The sequence below is a fragment of the Panthera leo genome, chromosome B3 (assembly GCF_018350215.1).
Source record: "Panthera leo isolate Ple1 chromosome B3, P.leo_Ple1_pat1.1, whole genome shotgun sequence".
NCBI classification, from domain to species: domain Eukaryota; kingdom Metazoa; phylum Chordata; class Mammalia; order Carnivora; family Felidae; genus Panthera; species Panthera leo.
In genome coordinates, this window is record NC_056684.1 from 97,733,644 (window position 1) to 97,750,721 (window position 17,078).

General features: G+C 42.4%; 1 protein-coding gene across 3 annotated transcripts in view; it reads right to left on the reverse strand.

Moving 5' to 3' along the window:
- Positions 1-16,680, reverse strand: part of CDKL1 (cyclin dependent kinase like 1) — a 59,155-nt gene extending 42,475 nt beyond the window's left edge. Inside the window, exons 1-2 of one of the 3 annotated variants that reach the window (XM_042943155.1) lie at positions 16,666-16,680; positions 15,436-15,727 (exon numbers count right to left, since the gene is read on the reverse strand). In XM_042943155.1, the coding sequence (XP_042799089.1) occupies positions 15,436-15,606 (171 nt within the window). In that variant the 5' untranslated portion in view covers positions 15,607-15,727; positions 16,666-16,680. Of the gene's footprint in view, positions 1-15,435; positions 15,728-16,193; positions 16,267-16,287; positions 16,644-16,665 lie in introns of those variants that run through there. The other 2 variants (XM_042943153.1, XM_042943154.1) reach the window with 2 other exon arrangements.
- Positions 16,681-17,078: the final 398 nt, after the last annotated feature.

Here is a 17,078-nt window from a genome sequence, read left to right on the forward strand (position 1 = left end):
CCTCATCAACTACAACTAACCAGCCTAATGGAAGATGGAATTCGTACCTCAGCCCTTCACGGGTATCTGCACTGACCCACATGGTGCTGTGTCTTCAGTGGCTAATCCACTCTGGCTAATTCCCAGTGGGTCTGCGAACCAGGAGCAGAAATAGGACTGGACTCTCTATCATCACTCCTAATGATCTACTTGTGGAAATCATGCTTCCTATTCCCAATATTCTCTCAAATTTGCAGAGCTCTATGTTTACATTATTGACTGAATGTCTCTTAAGAGGTGATTAGTTAAATAAACTATAGGACTTTATATTGCATTCAAATGATAAAACAATATGCAGTTGTTAAAAAGAATAAAGCATATCTGTATGTGTTGACTTGGAAAGATGTCCAAGATACAGTGTTAAGTGTAAGACAGAAATTACAGAATGTATATACTATATGATAGTATTTGTATGTATTTTTTAAAAAGAAATATATGTCTTTGTGCAAGCACAGAAATCCTCTGGGGTAATGCCAGAGAGAGAGGGTAAAGTCAATTTCCTTTTCACTTTACGTTCTTCTATACCTTCAGTTTTTTCTTACATGAGCCTATATTACTTCATCATACAAATGGTTTTAAAAAGATTTAGGGGCGCCTGGGTGTCTCAGTTGGTTAAGCATCTGGCTCTTGATTTTGGTTCAGGTCATGATCTCATGGTTTGTGAGTTCCCCATATCAAGCTCTGCGCTGACTGTGCACAGCCTGCCTAGGATTGTCTCTCTCCCTGTCTCTGTGCTACCCATGTTCCTTCTCTTTCTCTTTCTCTCAAAATAAGTAAAATAAACTTTAAAAAGTAAAATTAAATTAAATTTTAAAAAATAAAAAGATTTATGTGTCTTCACTGTATTATAAAACCAAAATAAATATTTTGAAGTTAGTTTCAGAGAGTTAATACATCACCTTTGGGGGAAAAAAAGCTATTTTCATTCTTTAAAAGGCTATTTAGGGGCGCCTGGGTGCTCAGTCGGTTAAGCGGCCGACTTCAGCTCAGGTCATGATCTCACTGTCCGTGAGTGCGAGCCCCGCGTCGGGCTCTGGGCTGATGGCTCAGAGCCTGGAGCCTGCTTCCGATTCTGTGTCTCCCTCTCTCTCTGCCCTCCCCCATTCATGCTCTCTCTCTGTCTCAAAAATAAATAAACATTAAAAAAAATTTAAAAAATAAAATAAAATAAAAGGCTATTTAATTACTACCACCATCTCCAGCCAAGAGGAAAATATTCTTTACCCCTCACGGTGTGGCTGAGGAATCATTCTTTAACGCTTTTGCTAAAGGAAAGCTGTCTTCATCTCGTATTTCTTCCAAATGCCACGGTAGATACCCTGGCTAATGTTTTGTTTTGGGGACGAGTAGAGAAGGAAAGGGTGTGACATATGAAGCAGGAAAGTATTGAAAAAGCTGGAATCACAAGTGGAGAGGTGGGGAGGGGCTTGATGTTTATTTATTTTAAGTTTCCTGTAGACAACGTGGACAGAACAGGGTTTGCCAGGCTGGTCATGAAATCTCTTCTGGATTCTTCCCAGCACAGTCTAAGGATGTGCACAGTGGATGTTCGATTTGGTTTGTTGACTAATAAAGTATATGAAAAGTTCCAGAAAAGAAGCAATAGTACAAATGGGGTCAAAATGAAAGTTAACAATGGCATAGCCAAAAATTAAAGCAGCAATGTACTGATAGTTAAAAACAAATTATTTGTTTGGTTTATACACAGGTTGATAGCTTCCACTGGTTTAGAAAGTCACCTTTCTAAACAAAAAGAGGAATCGAGTTCAGAGTTTTCAACCAGGCAATTCTATCCAATAGCATTTTTACTACAGTGCTTTTAAAGTTACTAAGTAATCAAGAAGGCTAATAATTAGCAAGAACATATGCCTGTGAAAGCAAATTTGTGGCTAAGACATCAATCCTGCCAAATAAAAAGGTGAAGTAAAACAGTAAAAAAATTTAAACGGAAATTAAAGACAAGCCTAGCCCGTTAAAAAAAGTTTCCATTCTGTATAAAAAGTACTACCTCCTAGTATGGTTTTTCTGTTCTATAATGACTGTATGTAACACAGACTGTCTACTTATAAATTTTTTATTTGCTAAAAATAAAAGCAATTTGAGTAGCTAAGAAAGTAATAGCTTAATTACATTTTTTTTAGCAATGTGCACTCTAAAATCGTTTATTTTCTCCTATTGCTCTGTGATATTTTTTAATTTTCTACAGTGTAAGGTGTAGACAGGATGTGTGTAGGAACGTTTAGGGGACTGATACACAGTGGTATGTGCTTAATCTCCATATAAACTAAGTGTCTCTATGACGGTGATGAGCCAGCCTGTTGATTTCTGCTACTTTTGTTCTTGAAGTATTTGTACGGCAGCTTTATTACTTAGGAGTTCACTACACAGCAGAAATACAATCTTTCTGTATAAACAAACTGTGAGCTGAGCCAAAACATCTTATAATAAACAAACAAAACAGCCTGTTACTATTTGCAGGTAGTATGTTATCTTGTAAAACTCAAATTAAACAGGTCTCCACTTGTTGAACAAATAGGGAAAGATGATGATAAGGGGAATTTGTTTGGTTTCTATCACTGTGGGCAAGGGAATGCCCTGCTTTGTCCTCCGCACTATTGACAACCAGTTTCCATGAACCCCCAATACCTATCTATGTATTAGCAATGAACATCGAAGGGCCAGATCTGCCAGTCTCTACTGAGAACATCTGCATATAATGAAAGCTGTACATTCCAAAGGCCCAAAACTGAATCTGTGGGTCAAACGTTACCTGCAGATGTGTTCTGTTTGGCCTGAACAGTGTTCGACATTTTAAAAAATTACGTGTCAACCTTTTTAAAGTCAGATTTCATACTGAAATGAACCACGGCTCCTTGGAAAAATGGCTGATTCCACACCTAGGGCAGGATGAGCCTGGTACATTTTGTTATGACACACAATAAAAAAATATTCAAGGAGGGGAGGCTGGGTGGCTCAGTCGGTTAAGCGTCCGATTCTTGGTTTTGGCTCAGGTCATGATCTCATGGTTTTGTGAGTTCGAGCCCCACGTCGGGCTCTGCGCTGACAGCATGGGGCCTTCTTGAGGTTCTTCTCTCTCTGCCCCTCCCCCCACTTGTGCTGGCATCTCTCTCAAAAAATAAATAAATAAACTTTAAAAAAGTATTCAAGGAATGGTAGCATCTCTCAGGACAGAGGAGTGGGATCTAAAGAGTCCCACAGGGCCAAACGTGTGACAATTTGAGAATCAAAAAGAAGAATGACAGTGATGGTTCGGAACAAACTGAAGAAAAAAAAAATCCACAAATTCACAGTGATACTGAAGAGTGTATGAGGTGGTGGGAGGGGTAGCATGTGAAGGAAAGGTTGTTTTGTTGTTGTTGTTGTTGTTGTTGAACAGAAAAACTGTTAAATAATGAATGTAGAAAGAATGTTAAAAATCATCATTTTATGGGGCACCTGGATGGCTCAGTTTGTTAGGCGTCCAACTCTTGATTTAGGCTCAGGTCATAATCTCACAATTCATGAAATTGAGCCCCACATCAGGCTCTGCTCTGTCAGCACAGAGCTTGCTTGGGATTCTCTCTCTTGCTCTCTCTCTGCCTGTGCCCTGCTCATTCTCTCTCTCTCTCTCTCAAAATAAAGAAATAAAGAAAATTTAAAAATAAAGAAATATTAAAAAAGAGAAAATCACCTGTTACAATAACTCTTATTATAATCTATTCAAGCAAAGATTACTGGGTGAAAGTTTTTGGTGCACAAGGTGGTCAAAGAGTCTCAGCGTATCTCCCCACAGATTACACATTAGCTGTAAAGGAGAAGATGTTTCTTTACAGTTAGGAAATATGGAAGACCCATCAGGACCAAGAGGTCAAAGCTGAGAGCACCAGTTATGGGACACACTGATACTGTGTAGAGAACTAGTATTCTCCTGCTGAGAACTAGTGTGACAGACTCATCCTCACTCCTATAGTGGAAACAGCCAGACAATCTATGTTGAAGCACATTCCAACAAACTGGTCTGCACTCTTCAAAAATGCCAATATTAAGAGAGACTAAAGAGACATGATAACTAAATGCAATGTGTGGTCATTGATTAGATCCTGGATTTAAATATATAGGTGTAGTTATAGTTACAGTTATATAGTTATAGCTACATAACTATTATTGGAACAATATGAGAAATTTGAGCACAGCCTGTATGTCAGATAATGGCATTGAGTCAATGATAAATCATATTGTGGAAATCATATTGTGGTTACACAGAAGAATTCTAGCAGATTCATGCTGCATACTTAAGGAAATGATTCAGCCAAAAAAGTGGGGTGTGTGTGTGTGTGTGTGTGTGACAGAGACAGAAAGGAAATGAAGCAGAATTTTCACAACTGATTAATGAATCCAGTTAAGGGAATGCAGGAATTCATTATACTATTCTTTCCACTTCTATATATGTATTTTGTAATTTTTTTTCAAAACAAAGAATTGTAGGGGGAAAAAAACCCAGAGATTTTACATAAAATTGTTTGGGGCTTTTTAGAAAAAGACTCTGAAAATCTAGCACCCTGGGCTTGCATTCTGTGGGTGGAGGGGTAGCCACCCACCCACACATCCTACAAGCCATGAAGTCTCCGGCCTGCCCAAGTCCACTTTCTATCTTGTCTTACATTCAGCCTGCTTCAATCCTTTGTCTCCAGTGTGATCCCCACAAACATTTGAGTTTGCAATCTCACATAAACCATAACAGAGAATTTTGAACATGGCTAAAGCAATTTCTAGAAATGTGTTACAAATCCATTTCAACAAGCCAATTAAACAATCTGAAGAGAAGGAACCTAGAAATGACATCTATACTAGCAACGGCAGCACTAGATGTCACAGAACTTCCCATTGAGACTTCTATTGAGTTGTGAAATATTATTCAACTAATACTGGGAAAATATTCCTTCAACTAATACTAGGGGAACAGAAGCCTTTAAAAATTATGAAATATCTAGGCCACCTGGGTGGCTCAGTCGGCTGAGTGTCCGACTTTGGCTCAGGTCATGATCTCACAGTTCCTGGGTTTGAGCCCCATGTTGGGCTCTGTACTGTCAGCATAGAGCCTGCCTCAGACCCTCTGTCCCCCCATCTCTTTGTCCCTCCCTGGCTCATGCATGTGCTCTCTCTCTCTCTCTCTCAAAAATAAATAAACATAAAGAAAATTTAAAATTATGAAGTATCTAATTAGATCCTAACACTAGGGAGCATTTACACGGTACTCTGTTAGCATTCGGTGGAACGGGGCCCTGGCACAAGAGCACATGGAATTAAGCACTTCATAAGTTCTTTGCATAACAGGGAACCATGTCAGATGTATTTGCCACAGTCCCTTCTCATCCCTGGGATGGTAATTTGCCCAGTAGTATTTCTGGTCTGATTTTTTACTGCAGTGAACCTCTCAGGACAGACCGTGTGAAGTCCTTCACCTACAGTGCCTATCTTTGGTATTAAGTCCCACCTCTCTGCCTTTCCACGTATGCGTCTTTCCCTATGCAACTGTTTTGTTTGTTTGTTTGACCCTCTATTGTTCTGCTCTTGCATCCTTAAGGCTGTTTGACCACTGTTCAATGTTTGGCCCAAGAGCACTCTTGCTCCCCTCAGCAAAAAGTCAGCATAACAGTGCCAAATACAGACATAAATCAAGGTGAATTGGTGGGCCAGGTTCCAAGCCACACCAGAGCTTGCCCAAGGTCACCCCACAGCTCTGAGCTATTTCAGAAACTGCAAGTCTCAACTGTGGCTCCTGTCCCCATGCAGTCACACAGCCTGACAGCCTCATTGGAAGGTTACTGAAAGCGAAGAGACAACAGGAAAAAAAAAAAAGGGAATGTTCTGAACATTCCGTAGGTTCTTACTATTCATGATTAATTAAAATCAAATGAGAGCATATTTCTGGCACATAGAACACACTCAATATTCTCAACAACCCCAAAGGAGCTTTTCCACCATATTTATCCCCAAATGAGTCTTTTTTCCCCTTATCATTTCCCAAAGAAATTTTAACTCCACAAATCTACTGTATATGTGCTGTATGGAATCTGTGCTTTATACAGTAAAAGTTATACTACCCCTACCCATTCCCTGAAACCAATTTTCATCCTCTTGGGGGTGATGTTGTTCTCATTAAGAAAGCAGGTACTGTAATGTTTATAGTAAAGCTGTAAATGGACATTTTCCCCCGTGCTTATTCTTGTCTTTGTTGGTCGCAAACCATAAATTTTGCCCTTTAAAATAATCTACAGGGTCATGGAATGAGAGTTGGAAAGAACTGCCATTCCAGCAAGAATCTGCACCCAGGCTCCATGGAAGCCATAAGTCCCACAGCTAACGCCCTGCCAGATAGGACAAATCCTGAGGACGGTCACTGAGAGACTTCAGAGTGTGGTGTTTGGTGTAATGTGATGGTCCTGATGTGTGGGAGCAGCAAGGCATGGACTTGGGGACAGACAGAACTGTGTCTGCATTCCAGCTCACTAACCAGGAGGCCATGGCATATCATTAACCAGCCTGAATCCATATGTAAAATGAGATAGCAATACCCACCTCCTAAGGTCATTATAAATATAATTTGTGCCTCCTAGGTAATGATACTTGGCACTTTGCCTAAGTCTACTGGGTCACCAAATGGCGATACATCATTCCTTCTGCTTGCTTCTATCTTGTTTTGTCTTCTGGAGGCAGGTTACCACAGACAATGTCCTAGCTGCTGCTTTCAGCCCTTGACTGATGTCGGTCAGATCTACTCTCAGGCCCCCATACCATGTTCCACACTGCTAAAGGTCTGCCCAGGCACCGCATAGTGGTTCTGTCCTGTCCTTTACCTCAACTCCTCTGGGAGCATCTACTCTTCCTACCACTCCTGTTGGAAATCTCTGCTTCCTCTTCCAATTGTTCTACCATTTTCATGCCACAGAAAGAAGGTTTAACATCATAAAGGCTGGGGGGCTTCAGTAATACAATTCTTCTGGGTTGGCTGGCTCACATTGTTTTGAACCACAAGGCCCTTTCCTTCCTGGACACATAGATAGTCCCCAGGAGTTGGGTTGGGTTCAGTTAAGCCACCTGTTTTATGCAGAGCCAGTATTTACTTCCCAAAACAAGGCCTGTGATGACTCTAGCCTATCGTGCCAGACTTCTTGATGTAAGGTGATTTTCTTGCAGGATCCTTGTGTCTCTGCGTAATCTAGCTTCTGTCATGACTGCCCCACTTCCCATCTAAAATATCTTTATATGCTTGAAACCCTGGTCACGGAAGGGGGTTGAATTTTTCCTATAGGGTTCATGGGTCACATGCAAATCAGGACATGTCACATACCTAGGTGGAAGAAGTTCTACACACATAGCTTGGAGATAACTGTAGGTCCTGTAAAGATTAAGGATATGTTAAGAACCTAGCAACATTCCAAGTAGCCTAATCTAGCTGGTCCATGAATCGGTCTTTTATTACACTATTACAGCTATTTTTGGCCTTGGTGCAGGTTAGTAAGTCAAGGTCATGGCTCCAGGAATTCTCTCCCTCCAAAAAAACATCAAGTTTCTTTGTCTGCTGGACTGATACCATTAGCATACAAATATACTTATTCTCCCATATTAAAAACAACTACTAAAACTCTCTTGATCCTATTTCTCAGTTTTTTTTAAATAATCAAACTCCCCAAAAGAGTTGCCTATATCACCGTCTCTACTTTGCTCTCCCCATCCTCGGTCGAATCCTCTCTGATGAAGCCTTCATTCCTGCCACTCCACCTAACAGCTCCTGTCAAGATCTCAAATGACCCTCATATCTTCAAAGCCACTGACTAATTCTAAGTCTACACTAATCATGACCTTTGACACTTTGGACCATTCCCTTGTTCTTTATAAGAGCTTTTATTTGAATTCCAATTAGTTAACACAGTATAATATTAGTTTCAGGTGCAATATAATGATTCAGTACTCCCATACATCACTTGGTGCTCATCACAAGTGCACTCCTAAATCCCCATCACCTATTTCACTCATCCCCCCACCTACCTCCCCTTTGGTAACCATCAGTTTGTTCTCTATAGTTAAGACTCTGTTTCTTGGCTTGCCTCTTTCTTTTTTCCCCCATGATCATTTTTGTTTGTTTGTTTCTTAAATTCCATGTCTGAGTGATATCATATGGTATTTATGGTATTTGTCTTTCTCTGACTTATTTCACTTAGCATAATCTCCTCTAGCTCCATCCACATCACAGCAAAGGGCAAGATTTCATTCTGACCATCCTCTCATTCTTGAAACTTTTCTTCACTAAGCATTTAAGTGTGGGGAAATAGGTGCAAGAATTCCTTATATTTACATAAATGGGTTAAACAAGCTTAGGGCAGAAAGCTGCCGCCACAGGGCGGAAGTGCCCAAGGTTAGTTAGTGAGATATTATGATAGGATCAAGAGTAACACAAGTTACACAAGTTATATCACCTGCAGGAAACTACTTTCCATCTGGCACCAATATATTTTGATCACACACCGCACTTGCTCCCCAGACCCTTTGCTTCTTACACACACAACTGTCTGATCGTTTTCTTCACATTCACCACATATGTAAGATCTTGAGAGCTCAATAAATATGGAAGCAAAACCCTTGTTTGGGGCTCTTATCTGTCCCAGACATTAGCCTCAATTCTGTCCCAGACATTAGCCTCAATTCTGTGTCTGCTCTCTTACTGGACAAGAGAGAACTCCAGAGTCATAGTCTGTGACATTTAAGAACATTGCTCTTGAGATTTTCCTACGTTAATGATCACCCCCTTTTATTCCTCCTTTGCTGGTTCCTCCTCATCTTCCTGACCTCCAAATGCTGGAGCTCCAGGGTTAAGTCTTTGGTGTTTGTCTCTCCATTCCCCATGGCAACCCAGGCTCAGGCCCTTAAATGCTTTTGTTATGCTGATGTCTCCCAATTTTATATCTCCAACCTGGATTTCCCCCAAATGCCAGACTTGTATATTTAAATGCCTACCTAATAGTCTCCTTAGATTTGCATCTCGAATTTACCATATCCAAAATAGAATTCTTGATTTCCTTTCCCCTAGATTTGCACCTGGGTCTCCCTATCACAATGAATGACCCGATCTTTTCATTCTTGTAGTTAGTTACTCAAGTCAGGAACTTTGGATTCGTTCTTTTAAAAAATTTTTAATGTTTATTTGTTTTTGAGAGAAAGAGCGTGAGTGGGGAGGGGCAGAGAGAGGGAAGGAGACACAGAATCTGACGCAGGCTCCAGTCTCTGAGCTGTCAGTACAGAGCCTGAGGCGGGATTTGAACCCATGAACCTCGAGATCATGACCTGAGCCAAAGTTGGACGCCCAACCGGCTGAGCCACCCAGGTGCCCCATTGGATACGTTCTTGATTCCTCATCCAATGACCAGATTCCTATGTACCCTTCTCTCAGAAATAATCTTGAATCTAACCACCTCCACCACTACCACTGTGACCCAAACCCCATCACCTCACACCTGGATTGCTCTAACAGTCTTCTGATTGTCTTGCTTAAAGAGCTGGAGCAATCAGTAGCTGGAGGAATTCTTCTGGAATGTATGTCATGCCAAGGCACCTCTCTGCTCAAAATCCCTTTCATGGCTCCCATCTCATTCAAAGTAAAATCCACAGTTCCTACCAAGACCCACAAGCCCTCATGTCTGACCCCTTACCACTCTAACTTCATCTTCTATGACCTTTGCCCTTTGTTTACTGTGCCTCAGACCTACTGATCTCTTTACTCCTCCTAGAACACACCAGAACACACCACGCCTAATACACATCACTTGATCCTGCCTGTGGCCTTTGTACTTACTATTCCCTATGCCTGGAAAGCCTGCATCACTCACTCCTTCCCATTTCCTTCTGTTATCTCTTCAAATGTCATTCGTCAGAAAGGCTCTTCCTAACGCCTCTCTATAAAAAAAGCAACCCAGCCCCTTCATCACCTTTTACCCCTTTACCATGCTTTGTATTTTACCACTTGACATATAATTATTTCTTTACTGTCAGTCTCTCCTTACTTGGAGGGCAAGGGCTAAGAACAATGCCTGCTACATACAGAAGTTCTGTAAAAAGTTCCCAGATTAACATGTGGCAACTCTCTTATGCACAAGCGTCTCATCAAAAACAATGAAAATGTTGAATTCCTTTTTTTTTTTTCACATTGGAAAGTGAGTTTAAGAAAGGGTAGGAGAGCTGCTTTGAGCTCAGGTACTGCAGTATAATTTTATTACTGTCACTAAATAGTACTTAATTTAGAGTATGTCTTTAGAGTATGAGCGGGCTGATTATAACTGTTCCAAGTGTTTATATTTTTAAAAGCCTAACTATGTAATTGGGAAAAAATAAGATTCAGAATTAAACATTAAAGGATTGACTGCAATAGGACCTCTTGGTGAACAGTGAATTGTATTTAGTTTAAAAAGCAGTTTGTTAGGGGTGCCTGGGTGGCTCAGTTGGTTAAGCATCCGACTTTGGCTCAGGTCATGATCTCATGGTTCATGAGTTTGGGCCCCATGTCAGGGTCTGTGCTGACAGCTCAGAGCCTAGAGCCTGCTTCGGAATCTGTGTCTCTGTGTGTGTGTCTCTCTCTCTCTGCCCCTCCTCTGCTTGTACTCTGTCTCTTCCTCTCAAAAATAAACACTTAGGGGTGCCTGGGTGGCTCAGTCGGTTAAGCGTCCAACTTCAGCTGAGGTCATGATCTCGCAGTCCGTGAGTTCGAGCCCTGCATCGGGCTCTGTGCTGACCACTCAGAGCCTGGAGCCTTTTTTGGATCCTGTGTCTCCCTCTCTCTCTGACCCTCCCCCGTTCATGCTCTGTCTCTCCCTGTCTCAAAAATAAATAAATGTTAAAAAATAAAAAATAAAAAAAATAAACACTTAAAAAAATTTTTGAAAGCAGTTTGCTAGTACAAACACTACATTTATCTCATAAAAATGTGTCACTTTTTTTTTCAAATGGCGCAAAAGAATGTTATTTAAAAAGTCTTTCAAGTTTTCAGGAAAAAATGTTTTCTAAAAATACTAGCAAACCAGTTTCTGATAATTATTATCCTCAAGAGCATTTACCAATGGATGGTTATGTCCTCATATAAGCTTCCAAACCAAGAACGGAAAGCATTGCAGGTGTGCTGCCTTGAAATTATGCAGCTAAACGCTGGACAACACACTCCCATGATCTCATCTGCTTCCAAGAAAACAACCATAATTTTCAGAACAGTCCAACAGCAACTATCGGGAGTTACTCTAAACTGTAATGTTTTAAAAACACACACACAAGGAATTCTCTGAGGATGGAGGGAGGCCAAATTTTATTACAAAATCCAAGGACCATGCAGTTCTTCTGTCGTGTGCTAGTATTTCATTGTATCAGCTATGGATCCTCTAAGCAGGGCATCACCTGATCTGGGGAAGCCTCTCCTTCTCAGGCATAGCGCTAACTTTCCTGACATTGAGCTGCACAAAACAAACGACGTCGCCATTTTCATCGGTGGATACTGAAGTGAGAAAATAAGGGCAATGGTACACACACACACACACACACACACACACACACAGAATTACACAATCCATTATTCACATACGGCAGGAAGGTATCTGTATAGATGTTATTTGTAGTTGCCAACTACTCTCTCAGGAAGACTGTGCTTTTTTCTAAAATTGTGTTTTTCCTAGGTTTTTTTTGTTTTTAATTTTTATTTTAGAGAGAGTGAGTGAGCAGGGGAGAGGGGCAGAGGGAGGAGAGAAAGAATCCCAAGCAGGCTCCACACTCAGCACAGAGCCCATTGTGGGGCTCAATCTCACAACTGTGAGATCGTGACCTGAGCTGAAATCAGGAGTTGGACACTTAACTGACTGAGCCACCCAAGGGCCCCTATGTTTTTTTTTAAATACTAAAATGTCCTGTCTTTTATGAAATGATGGTGAAAGTAGTTGGTAGTTGGTTTTTTAAAATGCGTACAACACTATCCCAATCTGTAAAAAAAAAAATTTTTTTAATTTTACAGGTACATGAAATCCAAAAATCCACACGTGAAATGTGTGCGTGTGTGTGTGTGTGTGTGCATGTGTGTGTGATGGAATATAGTTCAGCCATAAAAAGAAGAAAATCCTGCCACTTACAACAACATGGATAGACTTTGAGGCAATTATGCTAAGTGAAATAAGTCAGACAGAGAAAGACAAATACTGAATGTTTTCATTTATGCATGGAATCTAAAAAAGCTGAATTCATAAAAATAGAAGGTAGAATGGTGGTTGGCAGGAGCTGGAGGGTGGGGAGATGGGTACAAACTTCCAGTTATGTACCCATAAGTTCCAAGTGATTAAATATACATGAATAAGTTCCAAGTGATTAAATATACATGTGGTAACTACAGTTAACAATACACATTATATAAATGAAAGCTGCTAAGAGAGTAAATCTTAAATGTTCTAACTACCAAAACAATGGTAATTATGCAAGGTGATGGAGGGGTTAACTACCTTATTGTGGTAATCATTTCATAATACATATGTGTAACAAATATCACATCGTATGCCTTAAATTTACACAACGTTACATGTCAATTATACCTTAATAAATGGGGGGGAGAGAAAAAAATCCAAAAGTCTACAAATGACAACTTTCTAATTAAAGGCATCTTGGTTAGCTTCTTTCTTTTCAGAAGAAAGCCAAACTCCTTAGCCAGGCATTCAAAGTCTTCTACATGTGGTCTTAATCTATTTGTCTTGATTTCCTTATAATAGGAGCAGTCAGGGGGTCAGCCCCTGCCAGTCCTCACCTACTCTGGCTAAGGCTTCTGAGGTAACCTTCAGCCTCAACCTCCTTGGTTCCTAGTTCCTGACCTTAGTAAGGGTCATTAAAAGCCCCAGCTCTGCAAAAGGTGTGCAAGGAAAACACCAGGAACTCAAACTCACTGAGCTGCAACTTTCCCCTGGGCCCACAGAGCTGTGCTTTGCTCACAGTTTAGTATTCTTCCCACGGCCCACTGGAGCTCTCCCTTGAATTCCAGCTCAGATGGGGGCCCTAAACTGTTTGCCTAGATGTCACCAGTTTCCTATTCTCTGGGACTACAACATGTCCTCTGGAGTCAGGCGCCAAACCCCAAAGGCCACCTGGGACCAAGGTGCAGCTTTGGGCTAAGCATCACTTAACCCAGGCCAGACCTATCTTCCAGGAAAGTCCTCACACCCCCTTCTACTGAACCCTGGCTTCCTTTGCTTTCTTTCTCTCCCTGGCCTATTGTCATCCAGCAGGCAATCCTGGCTAAGACTTTAGGGTTATAACCTGTGTTCCCTCAATATACTGCTTTCCACACATACACCTTTTCCTTGGACAGACTGTCTGCCCTAATGCCTTATTTCTCATTCCATGCATCCTTAAATACCTCAAAATGTAGCTTAAACATACCTCTAATTACTTTATTTAGAGGGTTCTTGTCAGGCAGACATGGGGATACAAGGTAAATGACACAAACCCTGCCCCAATAGGAACCCAGTTTATCAGGAGTGAGAGCCAAGGGGAAATTTATCTTCCTTCCCTTCTGTGAATTAAGTATCTGAAACACAGGATGTACAACTTCTTATAAACATTGTTTTAGGCACAATGAGGTTCTATACATACTTACTGAATAAATATATGGAGAAAATGTGACTTCATTTAACAAACTCTCAATTCACTTTTTCAGCAAATATTTAAGGACCTATTATGTGTTAGGAATATCACAGAAAGCTAAAAAGTTAGGGCGTTAGAGAGCAGACTCTATCAATAATCTAGTCTTATCTCATATAGATTAGGGGAGTCTACATTTGTGCACTTGATTTTGAAGAATGGGGATTTTGAAAACGGGCTCCTATGCACACAACTCTTTCCTTTAAGGCGTATCAATATTCAGTTATTCAGGAGAACGCATTCTGGCTTCTTAATATATTGTGAACAACCACCCTACCTAAGAGCTTATTTTGTTATCATTATTTTTCAGTCCAACAGTAACATTTATTTATTGGGGGCCCAGCCCACTGCACACTTGCTTAGAAGTCCACACAGAAAAACAGAGGTTTCCATCCTGGAGGAACTCAATTAACTCAGGGAGCTACACCTGCAAACCCAGTATTGCTAAAGGGTGCTGAGAGGGTTCCGAGGCATTCACAGGTGACCTTCAGCATCAGAAAAAGAGTACCTCTCCACTAGAACCAGATGGTCTTTTCTTTAGAGTAAATGAATCCTCTAAGTACATTATCGCCTTCTGCCCTAGGGGAAACCTGAGAAAGTGAAAAACCCCCATCAGCCCAAAAGAAAGGGTGAGAACCTGTCCCTGTGTGTAGACAGTGGGGAAGGGCAGAGTAGTCCAGGCCCTGAGATGGGCCCTGCTGGTCTCACCCCTTCCTAGGGGAGGGCCTAACGGGGTGGGGGTGGGGAAACCCTGGAAGCGTCCTCTCACAATAGATAGCATCCTGCTGGTAAAGACCATCCTAAACCTAAAGAGAGAGTTTTCCTATTTTCCACCCATTTAAATTTACCCAAAGCCTGCTACTTCACATTCAGATAACCCCATACATAATCCAGCCATGGGGAAGAGAAGACTATTAGAGAGGCCTGGAGAAAACAGAGAGGCAGCGATAAGAGAAAAATCCCCTGAATGTTCCACTCATCTCCCACTAGGTTGCTCTTTCCTGATCATTTATTTGGTTATACATGCTCGAACACAGAGGCCCTAACTGTTTGAAACCAAGTTAATCCCACTGTGTTCATTACATGGCACGTCCTGTGTTGGGATTGGGGTTTCATCTTCACAGAAATTCAGAAAAGTGGCCTCTTTCTATTACGGAAAAAAAATACTTTCAGCTTGTAAGTAACAACTGTTTCTACTGCTCTGATTTTATGGTCTCCTATAGTTAACTAATAAACATTTTAAAAGTGATCATTTCACTTTTTTAAGAAGAACCCTTTTCTAGAGAAAGGACATTAGGGTGTTCAGCAGCAGATAAAACGTCAGCTTCCAACAGTTTGAAAACAGGTGAATGATTAATTATCCTAATGGACTGAGAATATCAACAGAAGATGGCCTGAAAGTTTAATGCTCATGAATGCCAGAAAATTGGAGTTGTTCCCGTACTATCAAAGTTGAGGGCTCTTGAAGAATCAGATCTAGAGCTGACATCAAGAAGCGATGGGGAAGAAAAATAAAATACCCCACAGCATCTCTGAAAAGGAATAGCATCTTTCTCTGCACTGATGTCTCTGCTTTCTGGTTCATTATGCATTTGGTGACCTGTACATCTTAACACATTTACTAAACATAACACGACTCACTTAAGTTTTTTAGTCCCTGATAATTCACTTTAAATAATCCATTACCTTGAGCATGCGGATTTCTCGAAGGGCGATTTTCTTTATGACAGGGTCATCTTCTGATTCCAGAAATCTCTTGATGGCTACAATCTGGCCCGTGTCCCTGTTTCTGCATTTGAAAACAACTCCATAGGATCCTTCGCCAATTTTCCCAATTTTTTCATACTTCTCCATCATAGAGGAGGAATAAATCTTAAAATGGATCTTTACATAGTTTGAAAATGTCGCTTATGAAATACTGGCACGAACAGACTGACTGTACTAGAGCCCCACTCAACGATGGGTCTTTGTCAAGCACCTAGAACAGAAGGGCACTTGTTAAAGAATTAGGAATCGACCCCTGTCCTTAAAGCCTCGCCCCTCAGCAACCGCAACGAGATCCGGGATGACAGCCTAGAGCTCGTCTTCAGTAATCCAATTCTAATCGTCTGGTACACACCCTGCAAGTTAAAATGCAACCCGTTATCCTAAATCGAACGGAGTTGTAAGATAATCTATCTTGTTTAATGTTATAGTTCATCCGATCTAAGACACATGAGCCTGCTAGAGGACGGAGAAGGAAGACTCTGGGATTCCCCGGTTCTAATTTCGGGTCTCATTTCCTTTGGGCAAGGAGACACCATCCGGGTCCCCGCGGGGGCGAGGCAGGAGCCCGAAGGGGGAGCCCGGCGATCCCAGGCGCGGGCGGGCCTCGGCGGGGAGCGGGGCCGCGCCTTCCCGCCGCCCCCGCGGGGCCCGGCCGCCAGCGCCACCCGGTTGCCCACCCGCTCCCGGTCCGCGCAGCGCAGCCTCGAGCGGCACCACGTGGCGGCCAGGCCCGCCGTCCGGGCCCGCGCGCCTTCCCCGCCCGGGACTCACGGCGCCGCGCGGCCCGGCCTGGCCCTGCTCCCGCCTCGCCGCCTCTCTGCCGGCTCCGCTCGCCGCCGCCCCGGCCGCAATCCCTATGGGAACCGGCCCCCGCCCCGGACTGGCCTGGGCGGGGCCGCCGCGCCCCGGCTGCCCTTCTGGAGCGGGCCGCCAGCCAGGCTGCGGGGAAGGGCCCTGGGGGGTGAGGGGGCCCTAGGGCCCGGTTGCCCGCGCGACCCTCTGCCGAGAGAGGAGGCCTGCGGGACTGCAAACTCCAGCAGGTCGTGTAGAACGCAGCTATAGCAGAGTCGGCTGGGAAGACGCCTGCGCCGGGAGCACCCCTCCCCAACCCTCGTGCAATCTGTACTTCACCGGCAGGGCAGATCCTACCGGTACTACGCGGGATTACTCCCCCGTGCCCTCCGCTAGGATGTAAACGGCTTGAGGGCAGCTTCTGTGTCTGTGCTCATCAGCGCTGTAGCATCCAGTCCAGTGAATGATGAATGAATGAAAGCAGAGTGAGGAAAAGAGGGAGAGGAAGGTATGATGACTGAAACTGGTTGCAGTCAGCACTTCCTTCCACTAGTTTGGGATCCATCACCATTAACTTCCTCTATAGCTGGGCTTTCTGATATGGGAGACTTACAGAGCCCGCCTTGGTTTAGGAGGGGGTTTTTTTTTTTTCGTTTGTTTTTTTTTTTTTTCCTTTCTCTTTTCTTTTCTTTCTTTCTTTCTTTCTTGCTTTCTTTCTCCCTCTTTCTTTTTTCTTTCCTCCCCACCCTTTCTGACTTTTCTTAAGTGAT